Below are 21,366 nucleotides of genomic sequence, written 5' to 3'. Positions count from 1 at the left end.
TCCACAATATGGGGCTCCACTACTTGGTGAGCTCCGTGATACTTGAAACTTGAGTTCCAATTAAATCTTCTTTTTGTCAAAATCGAGTTCCAATAACGTGCTACTAAAATTTGTGCTATTTGGCAAATTTAGCCGCTTTATGTTGGGAGTACTTTAAATTACCTAGGTTTTGAGGAGAAGGACAAGGACAGATTGGGGTGTATAAAATAAGGAGAGAGAGGGGAGAGGCAAGCCAAGGGGAGTGGTTGGTGGGGTGGAGAATAAGAAGGACGATGAGAAGGGAGGTGGTCAGAGTGAGGTGGCGGAGATGAGGGAGAGCCGATGAAGAGGGAGGTGGGGCTTGGCAGCGGCAATGTGAGGGAGGTCCAAAATGGTGCTAACGAGTTAAGGGAGGTCCGGCGATGGTGGTGAGGTGAGGGAGGGTGAGAGAACGGCGAGGGATTGAGAGGATAAGATTATCCTAATGTGGCATTTGGTATGGGAGAATCCACATAACTCCTAGCATCCAGATTCCTAGGAATGTGATTCCTTGTAATCTAGATGCCTAGGAACGTAGCTATTCCTATATTTGGTTTCATTAAGAACCTTTTAAGATTTTTATAAATGTGAAATGATAATATTTGATTTATTCCTAGAAATCTTAAATGAATTATTTATTTTTCTCATTTTATTTTTAGATTTGAATGTGAACTACCAAGTCCTTAAAAAAAAAAAAAAAACTTCCTCTAAATAAATAATGAAAAACAAAATATAAATTATTAATTATGACAAATTCATTAAAACTGTAGTCTAATATTTCAAAATGACAAGTACAATAGAAAAATAACTATTTAAATTTTCATATGCTTTATTCTTAATAATAATTTTTAAAAGAGCTTAATCCAACCCTGGCAATAATGGAGGGTCCCCTTCAAACATTTTTTTTTTTCACACATAAAATCTAAATAGAACTTTGTTAAAGACTATATTAACAGAGTTGTCTATTTTGTTTATGGTGTTTTGGTGGGAAAAGGTAAGGATAAGGGAAAAAATATTGATGATTTGTTTTATATTTTATTTTAATTGGTTAAATGATAAGAAAAAAATGGTTAAAATTGTCAATCTATAAAAAAATATAATCTCCTTTAAGTTTGGGAATTTGGATACCCACTTGTTTTAAAGGGAATTCACATTCCTACTGAGAGGGGTTTAAAGGGAGACTCCAAATTCCCTTTGCATCTGATTCCCTTGCGTAATTTGCAACTAAACATGAAAATCTTTAAACATTTTTTAGAATTCTAAAACATTACTCTACACCAAACGTCACATAAGACTCAAGTAGTGCTACTGTTGCATGCAATTAGAGGGCATAATATTTTAACTACAATTTTACAATAAAGCCTAAGTGTAAGCTGTTATTGGTCTTCTAGAAAACTATTTTTTTATTTATAAGATAGAAACTTCTTTAATCTAATTTAAGTATATACATGTATGAAGTTTCTTTTTGGAGACTTAAATCCTAATCCTTGTCTCTCATACCTTACAAATACTTTTATATATATATATATATATATGGAGTGACTGCATGGTTATTTTTTATTTTTTTATTTTTATTTTTTTATCAACCATTAAAATTAAATAATAATAAAAAAGTAAAGGAGGTAGATGGTTGGGCTGGGCTGCGGTCTAAGATGAAGGCCCAATAAGGAGACAAAGAAGATAGGTGTGTTTAGTTGAGAGTCAGAGAGTGAGAGAGAGAATCTGGGTAGGGAGGAGAGAAGAGAGAAGGTGTAAGAAAGAGAAAAGGAGAAGAGAAATGGAAGGAGAAGAGGGAGGAATAAGGCTGAGCAAGAGATTTTCAGATAAAGACAAAGGTGAAGTTGATTACAAGACGAAAGCGGGAACAGCGTGGAGCCACTCTTACCTAAACCAAAAGCCATGGCATCCTCTCTCTTATCCCAACCAACGCCGCAAGTGGATCGCCGAACAGACCCACGCCAACCGCGAGCGCCGCGCCGAGGAAGTCGCTCGCGAGGCATTCTTTCATCAATCCCTCCTTCCTTCTTTGGATTCAGTGTTTTTGGCCATTTTTGTTAATTTGGGTAATGTTTCAAAATGTGTGCAGTATGCTCAGGAGCAGGAATTCTTTCGCCAAACTGCTCTCATCTCCAAGAAAGAAAAAGAAAAGGTCTCTCTCCTCTTTTTCGTTCCGGTTATCTCAATTGATAAAGATTCTGATGAATGAATAAGAAATTTGGGTTTAATTTTTGTCTATGCCAAAAACTGAATGGTGACGCCATAGGTTGAAATGGGGTTTTATAATTTATTAATTTTTCGAATCCAATCAAATCATCACAGGTGGAGATGATGAAAGCTGTTAGCTTCATGTATGTTCGGCCACCCGGTTACAACCCAGAAAGTGCCAAAGCTGCAGAGCTTGCTGATGCTGATGCTGATGCTGATGATGACAAAACCCAACACGACCCACCTGAATCTGTGCCCATTAGAGATCGTGCTGGTGAAGAAAAGAAGAAACCGAGGCCAAAGGATGTTTTTGGCCGACATTTACCAACTGAAGAGGAATTTGAAGTTTTGAAAAATGCTCCGCGGTATGTTTCAATGTGCCCTCATTCATGACATTAACTGACATGATGTTGTTTGCCATTACATCGACACGTGTTTTGCTATTTCATACAGTAATGTGATGTGCTTTATTGCTGTTGACAGTCATGAACTTGTGTCAATATAAGTGGAATTAACTTAACTACCATTGTTTCAGTGTTATGGTATGAGTTACAATTGACTTTATGCATAAATTGTAGTGATAGGAGTTTAAATCAGTATTGCAGGATTATTTGATGTTCTTAGTTGATTGAGTGGTGGTCTATAATGATTTCTCTAGATATTAGGATCTTTTGACTGAAAAGTTTGTTTGGAAGTGTTTATAAGCTCTTAACAAAGGTTTTGGGAACATATTAAAAAGGGTTCCCGGGAAATCGGTGTCAGATTCTCATAATGCTTTTATTGGACAGTAACATATTTTTTAATTTAGTTCTCATAGCTAATGAGTGCCTCAACAGTAGGATTAATGGTTAAGCACTAGTTTGGAAACTAGATACTAAGAAATCTCATGACCATGTGAACTGGGACTGTATAATCTATATGCAGGGTAGATTTAGTTTTGGCTAGAATTGGAAAAAAATGATCTTTTTTTCCCCCTATCTTGCATTTCAATGGTTAAATTTCATTTTTGGGTGAGGGCACTCCATTTGGCTTTAGTAGCTCTAGAGGGTTTGCAGCAAGCAAGGAGAACTTCTTTCACCATGATTATTTATTCTTGTTATGGAGATCATATATAGAGTGTGAACTAAATCTTTAGAGGGTGGTTGTCTTTCTAGTTTTTGAGTTGGGAGTGATTCTAGAGGAATTGTGACAGTCTCCCATTTGTTGTTCGCGGATGACATTGTTATTTTTGGTGATGCTGATGCTGAACTCCTTTCTTATATCAGGTCTGTTATTTTGTACTTCAAAGCGGTGTTGTGTTTGAGAGTGAATTTGTCCCAGTGGGATGTTGGAGAGACTGAGGAGCTGACAGGTCTTTCTGTTGTAAAGTAGGGTTTACCATGAACAATTTGGGCATGTATTACAAAAGTATACGTACTTTAGTAATTCTTCCATGTTTTGGGAACTTTCCTACAGGCTTTTTAGAAATATGGAGAGTAGTTCTCTATAATTTATATATATAAGCACTAAAGTTTATTATAAGAAAGAAAAGTGTGAGCCTTATTTCACGGGAAGTATACAAGAACTACACAACAGCTTAAATCCTAAAGTTACAAAGATTAAAACCTTTAAAAACGGAAAACAATTAATTTCTCTAACGATCTTTGTCCAATCAAAAAGAAATCTAAGAAAAAATAACAATTGGAGCAATGAAGATTCAACCCCTTCAAAGACCTAGAATTACTCCTTTTTTTTCTTTTTCTTTTTTTTCTTTTTCTTTTTTTTTAAATATGTAAGAATAATTTTATTAAAAGAAGACTACTCCCTGCAGAGGGGGCAGGAAGTAGCCAAAGAACCTAGAATTGCACTCCTTCTAAATGCATCACATAAGACAAAGGGGAATAGCATTCCATACCTTCATGCTTTGATGGCCCTTGAACCCACCTCTTTAACAAGCTAGAAGATTTTTCTCTGAGCAAGGAATGACTCTAGAACAACCAAATACGGAGAAAAACATAGACCATAGGTCCCTTGCAATAGCTCAATGTAAAATATAACAATACACAAATAATGTTGTGCAACTTTTAAAGTTGGGCACATTTGCAGCATGCAGTATGGATTTCTCTACAATTGAGTTTTCTTTGGTGGTAATTGGTAAGTAATCGTAAACTTCTATGTTGATTTTTAACTCCGCAGTTTTTAAAGGTTTTCTGATTTTGATTCCCCTCCACATGAAATCGATTATTTTTACATGGTTGAAAGGAGTCCTTAGCTTTTATTTAGTTGCTTTGTTTAAAAGGGAGGCTTGAATATGTGGTCATCTATTTTGAGTGTGTTGAAAGTGCTTGCGGTAGGTATATTATACATTACAACTTTTAGGACATAATATTATAAGCCTTCTTCAGGCTTCTGTTGTTCATCCTTTAGAAATGAAATATCAAGTGAAATGAACTCTTACTTGGTGCTCCTCTCTGGTTATGTACAAACAAGTCGTCTTTGAATTGCTATCATTTTTGCAGTTGTTTTTAGTATAGCATATATGCTGTTGTGATTGGTGAACACTGATTTAGATGTCAATTTTATCCATGATAAATTTTTCCAGGTTGGAGACTGGAGTTGCTGGAAGGGTGAAACCATTTGGAGTTGAAGTGCGCAATGTGAAATGTCTAAGATGTGGAACTTATGGTCATCAAAGTGGCGATCGTGAATGTCCATTGAAAGATGCTATAATGCCTAACGAAGAGAGTCGATTGAAAAGAGATGACCCCTTAAATGCCATCATTGCCCAAATAGATCCCAGTGAGGTCAGTCATATTATCCCATTGCTTGTCTTGAAACTTTGATTAGCGATTGTTAGGAGTCAATTTTTCCTTGTTGCTTACAGAAGTCTTCTTATCATTGTTTACTTGGTCAGTGAATGTGTAAGATTCTGTTGGTTGTTTAGGTATTTTTTCTTTTTACTCGATTTGTGTATGACCTTTTCTAGGTATCAATGTTATGAATAGGGACACATCAGCCATGTCTGCATGATATCTCAAGAGGACATGTAACAATTAGGATTCCCATACCCACTTGTATGTTTAAATCAATTTAGTAGACACTTGATGTGGAACTTAGCATATGCTCACCATGATGGGGTGTGAAGGATTCATACACGAAATTCCTAGATCTGTGTGATGCAAAAATAGAGAAAAATGTGTCAAAGAAAACAATCACACAAGAAAATATTTGTGTGGTTCGGAAATTTTCCTACGGGAATGATTTCACTTTTCAGGGAAAAATACAAGATGCGGCAGTACAATTTTTTTTTTCTCTCAAAACAACACACCAAACCCTAATTTGACATACAACAGTATTTACATCTTGCACTGTGGATTTAGAATGGGCCAAGCCTCTGCTCCATTAACTAAGCCTTAAAAAATCTCCCATTAAAAACATTAGCACTTTTATATCGAGTCAGGCCATAATCTGGATCAAACACAACTAAGTTTTACATAGCCCAACAGGGTAACACAATCTACACATTTATATATTGTGCATCTCTGCTCTCTTACCCTTTCCTATTATGCTAACCTATCTTGATATATGCTACCTTTGCATATTCGTAATCCATCATTTTATTTTTATTTATTTTTAATGATATCCCTCACCAACATATAGACTCTACTAACTAACCCTTAATCCCAATTTGTTTGGATAGCTAATTGGATCCTTTTTCAATGAGGGCTGGCAATGCTAATGGGGTTTAACTCAAATGGCACCACCTCCTCTTGTGAGTGCAAGGCGGAGGTGAGGTTGTTGGTTCAAGGCCCACCGGGTGTGTGTGTAATTATCAAGAAAAAAAGAAAAAATAGGTTTGGTCGCATGTATCTTTTTTTTCCCCCCCCTAGAGTAATTTTGCTCTATTTAAGGTCACACTCTTTGTCACCGCTCTATCTATGATATCCTTCTTCTCAACTTTATTCCAAGTAATTTTGAACATCGTAGACCTTTTCACTCAAAGTTTAATTAAATAAACTTTATTTACTAGTAAATTTCATTGGCCTTCAAGCCACATATGAAATCATTTTAGATTACTCAGTGAACAAAGTTTGGCTTCAAACTTAGGCTATAACCAACGATAAGAAGATGACATGTGTCCCTCTCATGTGCAATGCACATGACTTACAAAACCACACTTGAGTGATTGTAATCATTTTAAATGAGTCATGTGCATTGCACATGATAGGGACACATCATCTTCCCATTATTCATTGTAGCCTTAGGCTACAATGAAGTCTATAGCCAAACTTTGTCCCTAGTTAATTTGTTTATTTTATTTATTTTTTCCTCATGGGTGCCACTCCCACCCTTGAATATAAATCTTCATTCCTTGTTTTGGTGAGAGATGTCCTCATTTTGCACCTGTAATTATTGTTTGCAAAATTGTATATTGTTTTAGAATCAAATTCAAATCAGTAAAGGTCATTTTGAATCTTTTTTTACTTAAGACTTTTGTCTGAAATGATCACCCTGGAATCAGGCATCCTTATTCACTTGCTGTGTAAAAATGTCTTGCGGACAGAGCTAACATCAATTGTCTCCTGTTCTTTGGCTTATATCACAGCCTCTAAAGTGGGAGCTCAAGCAAAAACCGGGAATCAGTCCTCCTCGCGGAGGATTCGAACCAGATGATCCTAACCAGCAAATAGTTGCTGAGGACATTTTTGACGAGTATGGAGGTATATGGTTTTTCTATTCCAGTAATTTCTATGACAATTTTTATCTTTTGTATATTTGGATGCTGGTGTGATGACTGTCATTCCTATCCATTTTGTAGGGTTCCTCGGTGGGGGTGATATCCCCAAGTTGCTGTCGAACTTCTCTAGCAAACCCAAGAAGTCCAAAAAGAAGCATAAGCAAAAAAAGCAGCAGTTTCCATCTGGTAGAGAATCGAAGGACCCATGTGAAAAAGAGTTTTCTGAGGATGTGGAGAGGAGGACAAAGAATAAAAAACATAGGGTAAAGGAAAAAAAGCGAAATAATTCTGAATCAAGTTCATCAGACAGTTCAGAGTTTGATAGACCCAAACAGAGCAGACACAAGCATTCTTATTTATCTGAAGATTCGGATGGTGACAGAAATTGTAGAAGTAAAAAGAGCAGAGACAAGCATTCTTACTCATCTGAAGATTCTGACTTTGATAGGCGTCATAGAAGTGACAAGAGTAGACACAAGCGTTCTTGTTTATCTGAATATTCCAACCTTGAGAGGCATCATAGAAATGACAAGAGCATACACAAGGGTTCATATTTATCTGAAGATTCTGACCTTGAGAGGCATCATGGAATTGACAAGAGCAGACACAAGCATTCCTATTCATCTGAAGATGTTGACCCAGAGAAGCATCATAGAGGTGACAAGAGTAGTCGCAAGCTTACACATTCATCTAAAGATTCTGATTCTGAGAGGCATCATAGAAGTAAAAGGAGCAGGCAAAAGCAGTCTTATTCATCTGAAGATTCTGACCCTGAGAAGCATCGTAAAAGCAAAAGGAGTGGGCAAAAGCAGTCTTATTCGTCCGAAGATTCTGACCGTGGGAAGCATTGTAGAAGTAAAAGGAGCAGGCAAAAGCAATCATATTCATCCGAAGATTCTGACCCTAGGAGACATCACAGAATTGACAAGAGCAGAAACAAGAGTTCTCTTTCACATTCAATTGAAGATTCTGATAAAGGGCATCGTAGAAGTAAATATCACCGTTAATAGCAGCATGTTCACTGTCATCAGTCCGATCCTTCAGCAGAATGAGATTTCAAAATTCCTTTATATAATGAGCGGGCTGGAAAAGTTTTATCTCATTGCAAATTAACAATCTTTGCCATCAAAAGCAAAAACTATTGTAAAGGAATCGATTCTCTTGGGTTGTTTTTTATGGAATGAGCAGGCTGGATAAGTTCGGATGGGGGGAGATAATCGAGGAGAGTGGTAGGGTGGCAGAATACTATCTCTGCTGGAAACATATTGTAAAGGAATCAACTCTCTTGGGTTGTTTTGTATGGATCAAGGATGCTGATTATTTATGTTACTATAAGATGCTTGGTTCCTGTCAAACCTTGTTGTCTTACATTTGGACTGTTAAATCCAAATGTCATGTTGCCCTCATTGTAGGGACATCAGTTCATCATTTACCAAGTGTTCCACATTAGTAAAAATACTTGAATGAGCTTCTTTTTGTGTGTGTGTGTGTGTGTGTTTTGCTTGGGATTTCTTCATGGATTGTAAATGGGGCTAGGTTTGGCTTGTGAATGTGTAGACCTTAATTAGTTCTGTCTCTATTTGCGATTTTAGTTTTCCCTATTTGTGATTTTAGTTTTCCATAATACCATCATTCTTGTTGGTAATTTTGACGAGAGAGAGAATTGGGGGAAAAAAATATAACAATGTATTTAAAGTTTAATTAAAATTACATTCTTTTCTTTCTCCAAAAAAAAAAAAAATTACGTTGTTTTGAGTTAAATAATACTTTTAAGTTATTTATGGAAATAAATAGGATTATATTGAAAACGATATTTAATATTAGGAGCTAAAATAAAAACATTCCAAACATTAAGTTGGTTAAATCTTAATCTTTAAAAAAAAAAAAAAAATACTAGAGTATTCTTTTTTGGCTTTAAAGTTTGAGTTTTTTTTTTTTTTTGGCTTTTATGTTTTCAAAATTTTCTTTTTGCTCTTCATGCTTAATTCTATTTTAGTATTGGTCATGTCATCTTTTTTTTGTTAGTAATTTGACAATTAAGTACTATTCAATTTTAACTATTTTATAAAATAGAACTAAAATACTGTAAAATTCCTGAGAAAAAAATTTGAATAAAACAGGATTATTCTAAAATAAAAATTTTGAAACGTAAATGATTAAATTATAAATAATCATAAATATTAAGACCCAAAATGCATTTAAATTTTAATATTTAAAAAAAATAAAACAAAAAATTTGACTAAAGATAATAAAGAAAAGAAAGAAAGAAAAAAAAAAAAAAAAAAAATCTCTAGAGGAATGATGGTACAGAGTAGGGCGTGAATCGTGGGTGTGAACAAGTAAAGTAGGCGGTGAAAACGAAAAAGGATGGGCAAGGCGATGGCTATGGCTATGGCTATGGCGATGAGGAGCGTGGGTACGGCCTTTAGAATAGTAGGAAGCAGAAGCATGAGCACCAAAGTCCCTCATTCTCACTATTCCAATCGTCCCATTCCCAAAGGGGTACTCAAAGCCATCAGACCTTCTTCTTCTTCTTCTGAGTTCCGCAAGTTCCTCAACATTCCTGGCACCTCTCGCTCTGAAAACGCCTTGTTGATCTCCAAGTTCCTCAAGCTCTACACTGCCCAGGTCTCTCTCTCTCTCTCTCTCTCTCTCTCTCTCTCTCTCTTTGTGGAACAATAATTTTTTGTTAATAATTTGATTTTTCTTCATATGCCTTGCAACTGTTCGATGAATTCCCCTTAAAAACTGTCTGCAGTAATTTATTCACAATTCATTAAGTATCGTTTAAATTAACGCCCATTTTCAATTTTCTTACTCTCCTCCTTTTAAATGAATTGGGTTTTCCATTGAGTATTGTAATTTAAATTTTCTTCATATGCCTCGCAACTGTTTGATGAAATTTCCCTTACAAACTGTCTGCAATCATTCATTCACAATTCATTAATTACCATTCAATATTCTTTTTTCTTTACTCTTCTCCATTGAAATGAATTGGGTTTTTTTAGTTTTCATAAATGATGTCACTTTTGCAACACTATGTGCTAGTGCTGCCTATTTCTGTCCTATGTTATGGTTGTGCAACCAGGTTGCCTAGCAAGAGCATATGTTAAATATGTAGGCGTTTGTGTGTTAAACAATTAAGCATGTGGGAATTAACTTGTTGGTCAGAGGGTTGGTAGTTAGTTAGCCAATCTTGGCCTTTGTGTGTCAAGGTACTCAACTATTACAAAAAGCTGGAATGTAATTGTAATCATTCATTCAGAATGTTAACCAAATTCTTTTCATAACTCTTCTCTTTTCTCTCAATTCTCCCTCTTTTCTCCTGGAGGTCTGGCTACCTTGAATTAGACATACAAATTTCTAACCACAAGCAATTAGGTTCTTAACAACTGATATTAGAGCAGTGAGATTATGCCATGGCTGAAGGAACTCAAGCTGCCCAGATGAATGAAGCCATCATTGACCTGAGACAAACTCAGGATCATCATACTAGAACCCTGAATATCCTAAATCAGCAGGTAGGCCAGATCAATGAGGCCATGAAGAGTCTAATTGAAGCACAAGAAAGGAGACAAGAACCAGCTTGAGGGCTAGGACCTGCAATGGAGAAAGTTCCCTGTCAGGGGCGGAACCAATATTTTTGTTTTGGGTTGGGGGGGGGGGGGTTGGGGGCTGAGTTATGGTAGTAGACAATTAATCAAGACAAGCCCTACATGCATGCACACAATTGCACATTTTATATATGTATATATACTCCCTCTGCTCCAAATTTTTATTCATCTATTCTGTTGTTAATAAATGAATTTCCTAACTTACCCTTTATTTTAATTAAAAAACTAATGCCCCTCTTTTATTAGAGTTGAATTCAATTAGGCTAGTTTTGGAATCTTGTACCTTTTTATCTAAAAGACACTGCATTAATGATATTCCTTTAAAATTTTGGATTTTCTATACATGACAAATAATATGGGATGGAAGGAGTATATATACACACACACACACACACACACTAATATTTTAAAGCTAGAGTAGTCATAATTTATAAATAAATTATGAACAAAATTATCTTCTTGGTGTATATATAGAACTTATCAATTTTTAAATTCCAAAAGTCATCTAATTTGATTCTAGACACGTCCCAAAAAAAAAAAAAAATGGTGCACAGCCTGTTTGTGTGAGACCTTATATGTATCCATATTATTAGAAGAATGAGATCGAAAAAAATGTGAAGGTATTGTTAGATGCAGGGTCCATTAGAGCTAGTCAAAGTCCATTCTCCTCAACTGTTCTTTTGGTTAGGAAGGATGATGGTAGCTGGAGAATGTGTGCGGATTATAGGGCTTTGAACAAAGAGAATAAAAGATATATATCCAATTCTTGTAGTAGATAAGTTGCTAGATGAATTGAAGGGGGCAAGGATCTTCTCCAAACTTGACTTGAGGTCAGGTTATTATTAAATAAGGATGAGCAAGGAGGACATTCCAAAGAGAGAGTTTAGGATTCATGACTGACACTAAAAAAAGGGCAGGGTCTTCTTTCTGAGGACACTATGAGTTCCTAGTGATGCCCTTTGGATTAACAAATGCCCCATCAACCTTTTTATGTATGACAAATGAAGTATTCAAACCCTTTTGAAGAAAGTTTTTTCTTGTGTTTCTATGACATAATTGTGTTTAGCAAGACCCTTGCAGAGCATTCGTAGCACTTAAGAGTTGTCATGGAGGTCATGCAAAAGAATTAGCTTTATGCCAAGAAGTCTAAGTGCAAATTTGGGTGCCAAGAAGTTAAGTATCTTGGCTAGATTATCTTTGGGCAGGGAGTGAAGGCAGATCCCAAGAATTTTACAAGTGTTAAGTATTTGTGTTGTTAACAGGTGTTGTATGTGTAAAAATGATAGGGAATGGGTGGACCACCTGCTAATTCTTCATCCCTTTGCTTCTGATTTATGGTCCTTTTTATTTAGCTTGTTTGGAATTTCCTAGGTTATACTTATCAAAAAAAAAAAAATTTCCTAGGTTATGCCTAGACAAGTGTTTGAGTTACTTGCTTGTTGGTTTAGAGGTGTTGGGTGACATAGGTTGGCATCTGTTTGGGATGTTATTCCGCATTTTATTATGTGGAACATATGGTGAGAACGGACTAACAGAATCTTCAAAGGGGAGGAGCATTCTATCATTGAGTTGAAGCACATTTTCCTTATTTCTTGTTTGAATGGAGGACTGCTTTGAGTGGTCTTGACATGCCTCTGTTTTAGATTTTGTAGATTTATGTAATTTTGCTTTCCTTGTACACATCCTGTGTACCAAGGAATTTGATTGTTTTCTTTTTCTTTTTTCTCTTTTTTTTTTTTTTCAATAAAGTTTTTATTTACCAATAAAAAAAAGGTTCCTTGAAGGCCTTGAGGAGCTTTTTAGGTCTCACAGGATACTATAGGAAATTCATAAGAGGTTATGGGCAAATTGTAGCCCCATTGACAGCTCTACTAAAGAAGAATGCATCCTTGTGGAGAGATCAAGCATAAGAACCCTTCAACAAACTCACGGAAGTTGTGTCTTTTACTCCTGTGCTAACCTTGCTATATTTCATCAAGGCATTCGCCATTGATTGTGATGCCTATGGCCAAGGGCTTGGAGCAGCCTTCATGCAGGAGCAGAGGCTTATAGCTCCTTGAGAATTGGGTGTAGTCAAGGTTTCAGCCTTACAGGAAAAAATCTTTGGGCCTAAGAGGGCATTTGAATTTGTCCCCTAGGTTCTTTGGTTCTTTCTAGGTAATCCAAAGAATTGGAGAGGTAGCCTACAAGTTGGATCTGCCCCCCAATTCACGGATTCATCTTGTGTTTCATTTTTTCATTTTTGATAGGTAAGAATAATTTTATTGAAAAGAGACTACTTCATGACGAAAGACGTGAAGTACCCTGAAGAATTACAATCAGAAAAAATATTTTCATATGAATTGACTCTATGAAATTTTGAATTGAAATAAGACCCAAAGCAAAGGACCACTAATAAAGAGAACTAATGAAAGATGCTAGCAATTGAGTTGATGTGGAGTGACATTCACTCTACATCTTCAAACTACGTTGATTTTTTTCCCTCTAGATAGTCCATAGACCATAGCACACATAAAGGAACAAGGTTCCAAACAGCTGACAAAAGATTAGATCCCCTAATCCGCCATCCACATAATGAATCAAGAACCTTCTCCAGTAATACCCATTGAATCCCAAACATCTGAAAAACTTGACTCCATAAGTCAAAAGCCACACTGCAATGTATCAAAAGGTGGACCACAGTCTCCCCATTGCATCGACACATACAACACCAACTCACCATTGCATAACCCTTCTTAATAAGGTTATCACAATTAAGAATTTTTCCCCAAGCCGCTGTCCACACAACAAAAGGAAACTCTACGAGGAGCCTTAACCCTCCATATGGCTTTCCAAGGGAAAGATATAGAAGATGAACCCCGTAAGGTCTCATAAAAAGATCTCACAGTGAAATCCCCATTTCTCCTTAGTTTCCATCTCATCTGATCTTCCCCTTCCCTAATGGGAATATAAGATTCTAGAAAATGAAGGAATGAAGCCACCCCATAAATCTCCCGGTCATTAAAATTTCTCATGAATCCCGCACTCAAATTCCTCTTCCCCCACCTCCTGTCTCTCCAACAAAGATTCCACAGATGCATCCTTATTTAATGCAGTTTCAAATAGCACCTCCCGTGTTTCATGTGTCATGCCTCAAGCCTGAGTTGGGCCAACACAACCCCTATACCCACACTGCCTCCAGTTGACAAAGAAGGAGATCTGTCAACTGAGCTTATTGCCATCTTGCAAAGGAGAATGATCAAGCTTGGAAACGAGGCTGCAATTGAGGTGTTAGTACAATGGCAAGGTGTTTCTAAAGAAGATGATACCTAGGAATTGCTCCACAAATTGGGGCTTTAATTCCCTCACCTTGTGGGCTAGGTGCTTGGAAGGGGAGGGGTATGTTAAGCATCTAGAGCAAGACTAACACATGTGCTGCTTATGTCCTAGTTACGTTGTGCAACTGGGTTGTCTTATAAGAGCATGTGTGCGAAGAGATTAGCTATGCCAAGCATAAAAATTCTAGCATGTGCTTAAATAATTATGCATGTGTTTTAAACAATTAAGCATGTGTAAATTAGCTAGTTGGTTAGGGGCTGCTAGTTACTGCTTGGTTGGCAATTAGTTAGCTAAGTTGCTAGCCAATCTTGGCCTTTGTGTTTCAAGATACTTGACTAAACCTTAGTATAAAAACTGGAATGTAATTGTAATCATTCATTCAGAATATTAAGCAAAGTCTTTTCCTAACTTCTTATCTTTCTCTCAATTCTTCCTCTTTTCTCTTGGAGGCCTGGCTACCTTGAATTATACACACAAATTTCTAACTACAAGCAATTAGGTCCTTAACATTATGCCTATGTGACACAGGACAAGGGGGAACAAACAAAATCTGATTTAGGCTTTGAGGGTTTAGGGTTAGGTTTTGGTGGGGAAAAGGCTGGAAAATAAGAGGGATAATAGGGTTTCCAAAGGGGACAAGGATTAGTAGGGTTTGGGAATGAAACAAAGGAGAGCTGTGAACAGAGATACATGAACAGTAAATCATACCTAGGCTCCTAAGCATCACACCTAGGGTTCCTCGGTATCACACTTCGGAGAAGGTTGCATCACACAAACCATAAAGAAAGCTTCATATCTCTTAAATTCTGAAAACATTAATCCTCCCAATAGAAAGCATTACAACTCTTTAAATAGAAGTCTAATATCTATTCCTAGTTGAACTAGGATGTCTTAAAACGCTAACAAGACTTCAACTGTTTGCTACTATGCCCAACTAAATAGCCAAACTTAAATAAAACACAAAAGAAGATCTAATGGACTGTTTGCACAGCCCATTCCAGAATATTATGCAATTACAAAATTGCCCTTGATACATAAAATTAAATAAAATATAATGAATCTGTTTTCCCATTGCCTCCTGCATCACTATGTTATCATAAAACTATAACACTTGTATTTTATTTTTTCCTATTGGCTGATTTTATTTGAGATACAAATACATATGGCCAATCCTTATTAGATGAAGATTATCCTCAATGCTGACCTGTGTCTAATTGGGACTAATGCCAATGAGGCTCTGTCTCAAATGGCATGTCCTCCTAGTGTAAAGTGAAAGGCGGAGGATGAAGTTGTGGGTTCAAGACCTACCGGATGCGTGTAATTATTTTTAAAATATATATTAATTGGGACCAAGGTTAAGGAGTGAGTTGGATATCAGCTTCATATGTACCCAAGCTATGATGGGGTTAAATTACTCCTTTTTGGGTGGGCTTGGGGCTCAGGCTATATGGCTTTTATCCATTCCCTGTCTCAACTTACATAACAAAAAAGTTGAGAGAATCAATTTCATTTACTTTGTTTTTACTTCATTTGCAGCTGTTTACCTTTTTCCTTTTTCTACATGTTCAGTGATATTGTGATCTGGAATCTTCTCGATTTGCATTTTTTAACATGGTAAATAGGCATTCAGTGATGTTGTAATGTGGAATCTTCTCAATTTGCAACCTATAACATGGTTAATAGGTATTCAGTCGCTACACTGTCTGTTTTGGATTATTAGTTGTTATAACCTCCTAATTCCAGTGACTAACTTGTCAACTGACAGAATACATAAAGCAATCATTACAAAATGAATAAACAAATAATTACCATAAAAAAAAATTCAGAACAAGTGATGAGGTTATTGTTTATGAAGTCCCTGAACAGCATTGCCAAATGGTGATTGTCTAAACCTAATTAAAGATTTGTTTGAACATGTAGTTGACCCATTGTTTTCCTTGTTATCTTTGCTGAATGGTGAAAAGGCTTGCATCCCATACCATTTTAGTCTATTCTTCTACGAGTAACACATTATTTTTTATTTATTAATACAATGAATTTGATTGTCTTTGGTGGCTTGACATAGCTATTTTACCTATGCAGAGCCCTGGGATAAAAAAGGACAAAATTTGGGAGGATAACTTGAATAAATTATTACGTGGGAAAGACAGAGTTGGGTTACCAGAGATTGCTAAATTGCTGTCTCCACAATTCAACCAACAAGGAGGCATGAACTCAGAGTCGAAAACTGATGACAACAAACACCAAAGGGGCGCAAAAGCAAAAGGAAGGAAGAAGAAGTAGGACACTATTCCAGCATTTTCTGCATGGACTCGAAGAGTTGAATCTTTTGAATGCTTATGTTCCTATCCAGATTCTTGTCTATTGCATTTTAACATTGGTTACATTCCCCTTTCTTGAGCATCTTTATTCAATTCCATAATATTAACTGGCACATGTTTTATGTACACCAGTTTATGTGGCAGATGTAGGATAATCGTTTAAGGTAATCCTGAGGAGATGCTTAGAATTCTTAGCCAGGTTAAGTTGAGAACTCCAAGAGCTTGGGCTATAAATTTTTACTTGCTGAGTTTATGGCATTAGAGGTTGGACCTTGATGCAACGACGAGTGTCCTCTGCCCATACAATGTGTAGCAGGTTTATGTTTGGGAATCTACATTTCCAAAAATTGAGGGTAAGGTTGTCTACCAACTACATCTTCTAGGCCTTGCAAAAGTAGGGGCCTAGAGCACTATGTACAACCTTTGAGTTCATGCCATTACTTGGTTGACATAGTTCGATTATGGATATAATTATTCTTTGCGAAAGGATTTTTTTGTTTTTGTGTTTTCAATCTTCTTGCCCAAGATGCAACTTTATCTTATTTTTTCCCTCTTATGGTCCGTTTGGATTGAGGGGAAGAGAGGGGCAATAGAGGGAAGTGAGTAGAGTTGGCATATTTTTATCCAACTCTCCTCTACTCCTCTATAGTCCCCTTCTCTCTCTCTTTAATCCAAACAAGCCATTATAGTCTTGTACCTTTTTTTTTTTGGGTACACGGATTCAAATGTCATTTAATTTTTACTTGCTGAGTTTATGGCATTAGAGGTTGGACCTTGATGCAACGACGAGTGTCCTCTGCCCATACAATGTGTAGCAGGTTTATGTTTGGGAATCTACATTTCCAAAAATTGAGGGTAAGGTTGTCTACCAACTACATCTTCTAGGCCTTGCAAAAGTAGGGGCCTAGAGCACTATGTACAACCTTTGAGTTCATGCCATTACTTGGTTGACATAGTTCGATTATGGATATAATTATTCTTTGCGAAAGGATTTTTTTGTTTTTGTGTTTTCAATCTTCTTGCCCAAGATGCAACTTTATCTTATTTTTTCCCTCTTATGGTCCGTTTGGATTGAGGGGAAAAGAGGGGCAGTAGAGGGAAGTGAGTAGAGTTGGCATATCTTCAGCCAACTCTACTCTACTCCTCTATAGTCCCCTTCCTTTAATCCAAACAAGCCATTATAGTCTTGTACCTTCTTTTTTTTTGGTACACGGATTCAAATGTCATTAAAACCATAGGCTAATAGCTACTCCTGACCCTTTGAACATCTCCTATCTTTGTAGTTTGCACTTGTGGAACCCTATGTTTGTAGTGCTCTCAAAATACATGTACTGTACATATTGAGGAAAAAAAAATAAAAAAAGGCCATCTCCATTGGCTTTATATGCATGCGAGAACCTTCACAATGATCAAGGTTGATGAGCAATTTGTTTAGCGAAAAAAGGTTGATGGGCAGTTTAAGGATTTGCTTAAAGAAACCATTTAGGGTGTGTTTGGTTTGGGTGAAAATATGGAGGATGGAAATAGAGAAAGGAAAATAGGGTGTAAAATACCATTTTTCACTAGTTGGTTAAGGAAAGAAAATAGAAGAGACAGAAAATAAGGGAGAAAGTTTTCCCTCCAAGCTCACTTTTTTTATCCTCCCAATTTGGGAGAAAATGAGGAGAGAAAAAGTGCTGAGAAATACATTTTACACAAATACCTTCTCATCTACCCCCTTACTTTATTTATGATAACTTTTACCTCTTTTCAATAACGTTGCTTTAGCTTATTTATTTATTTATTTTTTCTTTTCTGGCAACGTTGCCTCTTCATTTTTTCTTTTGATTTTCTAGGCTACCTTTGTTCTTTTCCTGGGCAGAAACGTTCCTTTTCTTTTCTTTTCTTTTTCTTTTTCTTTTCTTTTCTTTTCATTTTTTTCTTTTCTTTTTTTTTCCTTTTTTTTTTTTTTTTTTTTTTTTTTTTTTTTTTTTTTTTTAAGGCTTGGGTGTGCTTTCCTTCTTCTGGCAGTGAAGTTTCCTTTCTTTCCTTTTTTTTCCTTTTTTTTTTTCTTTTGATTTTCTATGGGCCGGGCGTGATTTTTTTTTTTTGGGACATGATTTTTTTTTTTAATAAATTTGAGAGATTGTTCTTTTTTGTGGTTATTTGTCACTTTTTTGTTTTAATTGGGCATTATTCTTTAACAAGGGTATATGAGTAAATTTATTTAAACCTATTTTTTTATCAATTCACTTTTCCACTCTCAACCAAACAAATAAGAGAGAAAATAAAATCTTTTCTATCCTTTCACTTTTCCATCATTCCACCATTTTCTATCTTTTCACTTTTCCATTCTTCCAACCAAACGGACTTTTAGTGATCTTAATAAGTCCAATGACATAAGTGAAAGTAAAGTTGCATTTATTATAACTTGTCAAACTTTGGAAAGTTGTGTTTTTAACATTATTTATCAGTAATTGTATGACTTATATATATATATATATATATATAGCTTCAATACTTTTGTTGGTTATATTAAGTTACTATCAACTTTAATAGTCTCGCGTTTTTTAATGAATGGGTGAAGAGACATGGTACACAAATTTTCTAATAAATCTCAAAGTGATTATGGAAGATTCAACCAAATATATATATGGACCTTTGATACTTTTTTTTTTTTTTTTTTGAGAAGAAAGACCTTGCATTAATAATATCTAGTAGTACATCTTCCATCTATACATGTAAAAGAGGGAAGAAATTGCTAGTCTTGCAATTGGTTATATGAAGTTGCTAGCAACTTTAATAATATGAGTTTTATCATGAAAGAAGGAGTGAAGTTTGGTAGACAGATTTTAACCTAATAGATATTGAGAATGAAAAATCTTAATTAGCCCTAGTCAACTTGAGGATTGGCCAAGTAGACTTTGATTGTTAAGTTAGTAGACTAGTGGAAGAAAAAAAAGTGAAAAATGGTAGAGTAACAACTTCAAAGTTTGTATACCTAATTCAATGGATGAAAAGGATATTCATAGGTGTGTGAGGAGCTGATTTTGGGCCTTTGGATGAGAAAACCCATCCTTTAAGACTTGTCATGTAGACGTCCCTTCAATTGTGATGGTATATTGTGGGGCACAATAAATGTTGATATGAAAGGAGCCAGGAAAAATTGTTTTTAAGGATAATTATAATTACAATGGGCAAACAATTGAGGCAATGACTCCGTAGGTCAATAACCAAGCCAATCAAGATAATTGAATAACTCAATTTTTCAATTTTACCAAACTTACTCTGCTTGCCCAAAAAAGAAAAAAAAAGAAAAGAAAAGAAATCATGGTTATCATATTAGAATCCCATGCATTTTGATACTTGAAATCAGAAAAAGAGAATGGATAGGAAGCAGGAATGATTGCATTTTTTTTTTTTTTTTTAAATTTGCATTACTATTATTGTTTATTATCAAGGAAAATTAATAATGAAGAAAAATATTTAAAAAAAAAGGTGGTTGAAGAAGTACCCTGAAGAAGGTCGGGTTTGGTCTGGGCCTGAGTCATGCGGGCCCAGCTCAAATTTTAAATTTAAATTGAAATGAACGATGCTTGTCTCTGTGGTGAGAGAGAGAGAGAGAGAGAGGTGTAGGGTTTTAGAAAGAAAGGAGCAGTGGGCAGTGACAGTCTCAGAGAAATGGCAGCATCATCATCATCGCGTTTGAGGGCAGTGTTTGGGGGAACGACGACGCTTATGAGCGCCGCAAAAGAAAAAGCAAAGACGACGACTACTACTGCTACCAAAGCTCGTTCCAACATCGGCATTCAGAAGGTGGTTCAGATCTCTCCTCAACTCGGCAAATTCCTCGACGGCGCCACCGAGTCCTCTCGCACCCACGCCGTCAAGAAGGTCTGGGAACACATCAAGCTCCACCACCTCCAGGTCTCTCCCTCTCCCTTTTCTATAATCATCTAATCATTTACATGTTATGGGTTTTTTTTTTTTTTTTTTTTTTTCATAAATTTTTTAGACTCTTTTTCTATTGATGCTTTTTTGTTCAAATCTTTATCTTTAACAAGTAATAATAATAAACTTGTGGAAATAGGATAAACCCATATAAATTATTTTAGGAAATGTGACTTTTCAAGTTTCAAAATGGCCATTGTTTACTTTGTTCTAACAATTTCTCCCTCCCTATTGATGTTTGTGGAGGAAAGACTTTGTGTTTGTTTATGCTCTTTTTAATTAAGTTTGGTTTTGGCACCCAAGAAAGGAGTACAGTCTAGGTTCATGAATGGTTGGAACATAATTTGAGAAGATCCATGAGCTCAGCCAACACAGAGGAACCCTTAAGCTGTTAAATTGTCTCACTTTATAATGATTCACAGATATACACTTGTCTCTACTTCTGCTTATCAGTGGCTTCATTTTTAGATTTGTCTCTAGTGTTGATTGTCCCAATTTTAGCGGTTCTTTTGCTATCACCGTGGTCTTTTAGAGCTTTGCTTGCATGCCTACAACATTTGTTTCTTGTCGATTCTTAGCGTTTGTTATTGTCATATCTAATGCATGACAAGCTATGGTGTTTTGCAGAACCCTGCAAACAGAAAGGAAATCTTTTGTGATGAGAAGCTGAAGTCCATTTTCGATGGGAAAGAGAAGGTTCAATTCCAAGAAATCGCCAAGTTCCTGTCCAACCATTTTGTGAAGTCCAGTTAATGCTGGCCCTTCTGATGCTCTCTATATCATTGTCTAGTAGTGACTTGAAAGATCTTTTTGTTTCTTCATTTTGCTAACCTGTTCAGCTTTATGTTTAGAAAACCCAGTTTGACTTACAATTGGGAAATGATGTGGGAAAATGTGTGATAGGTCTTGTATGTAAAGGAATCTTGGGTTCACTCTGGTGGCATTTTGGTGGGTTAACCATGAAAGTTCTATGAATGGTTAAAACTATATTTGTTCTTCTCTACTATCTTTAGATTGATATTGTGTGATGCCGGCTTAAATTGTCACTGGAATTGTTTATATACATTGTTTAAGGATACTTCCCATTTAACTCAGCACAAGACTGCATCAAACAAGTGAGGAAAGGTTTATGAAAGGCTAGACAAACAAATCACAATCACCTTCACTGGATCAAGTCCCTGCATAAACAGTAACCCTTCAAAAGCCTTTAAACAGTGTATATAAACCATTCTAGGGACTTACT

The 21,366-nt window shown here is 36.0% G+C and overlaps 2 protein-coding genes and 1 long non-coding RNA gene across 3 annotated transcripts; all 3 read left to right on the top strand.

Annotated features, from left to right (window-relative positions):
- Positions 1-1,711: 1,711 nt before the first annotated feature.
- On the top strand, positions 1,712-8,416 carry LOC111993137 (uncharacterized zinc finger CCHC domain-containing protein At4g19190). The gene is made up of 6 exons (XM_024025006.2): positions 1,712-2,014; positions 2,105-2,167; positions 2,338-2,588; positions 4,805-5,006; positions 6,809-6,923; positions 7,022-8,416. The coding sequence occupies exons 1-6, from the start codon at positions 1,796-1,798 to the stop codon at positions 7,945-7,947; spliced, it is 1,776 nt and encodes a 591-aa protein (XP_023880774.2). The 5' UTR covers positions 1,712-1,795; the 3' UTR covers positions 7,948-8,416.
- A 500-nt stretch (positions 8,417-8,916) lies between these two features.
- Positions 8,917-16,474, top strand: LOC111992479 (uncharacterized). Its single transcript, XR_010623629.1, has 2 exons — positions 8,917-9,568; positions 15,955-16,474. It is a non-coding gene; the product is annotated as an uncharacterized LOC111992479 (long non-coding RNA).
- A 3,304-nt stretch (positions 16,475-19,778) lies between these two features.
- Positions 19,779-21,126, top strand: LOC111993068 (protein TRI1). The gene is made up of 2 exons (XM_024024921.2): positions 19,779-20,099; positions 20,751-21,126. The coding sequence occupies exons 1-2, from the start codon at positions 19,854-19,856 to the stop codon at positions 20,874-20,876; spliced, it is 372 nt and encodes a 123-aa protein (XP_023880689.1). The 5' UTR covers positions 19,779-19,853; the 3' UTR covers positions 20,877-21,126.
- Positions 21,127-21,366: the final 240 nt, after the last annotated feature.

This window comes from Quercus suber, unplaced genomic scaffold, assembly GCF_002906115.3.
Source record: "Quercus suber isolate HL8 unplaced genomic scaffold, Cork oak 2.0 scaffold_17, whole genome shotgun sequence".
NCBI classification, from domain to species: domain Eukaryota; kingdom Viridiplantae; phylum Streptophyta; class Magnoliopsida; order Fagales; family Fagaceae; genus Quercus; species Quercus suber.
This window is presented reverse-complemented; position numbering and strand designations above follow the sequence as displayed.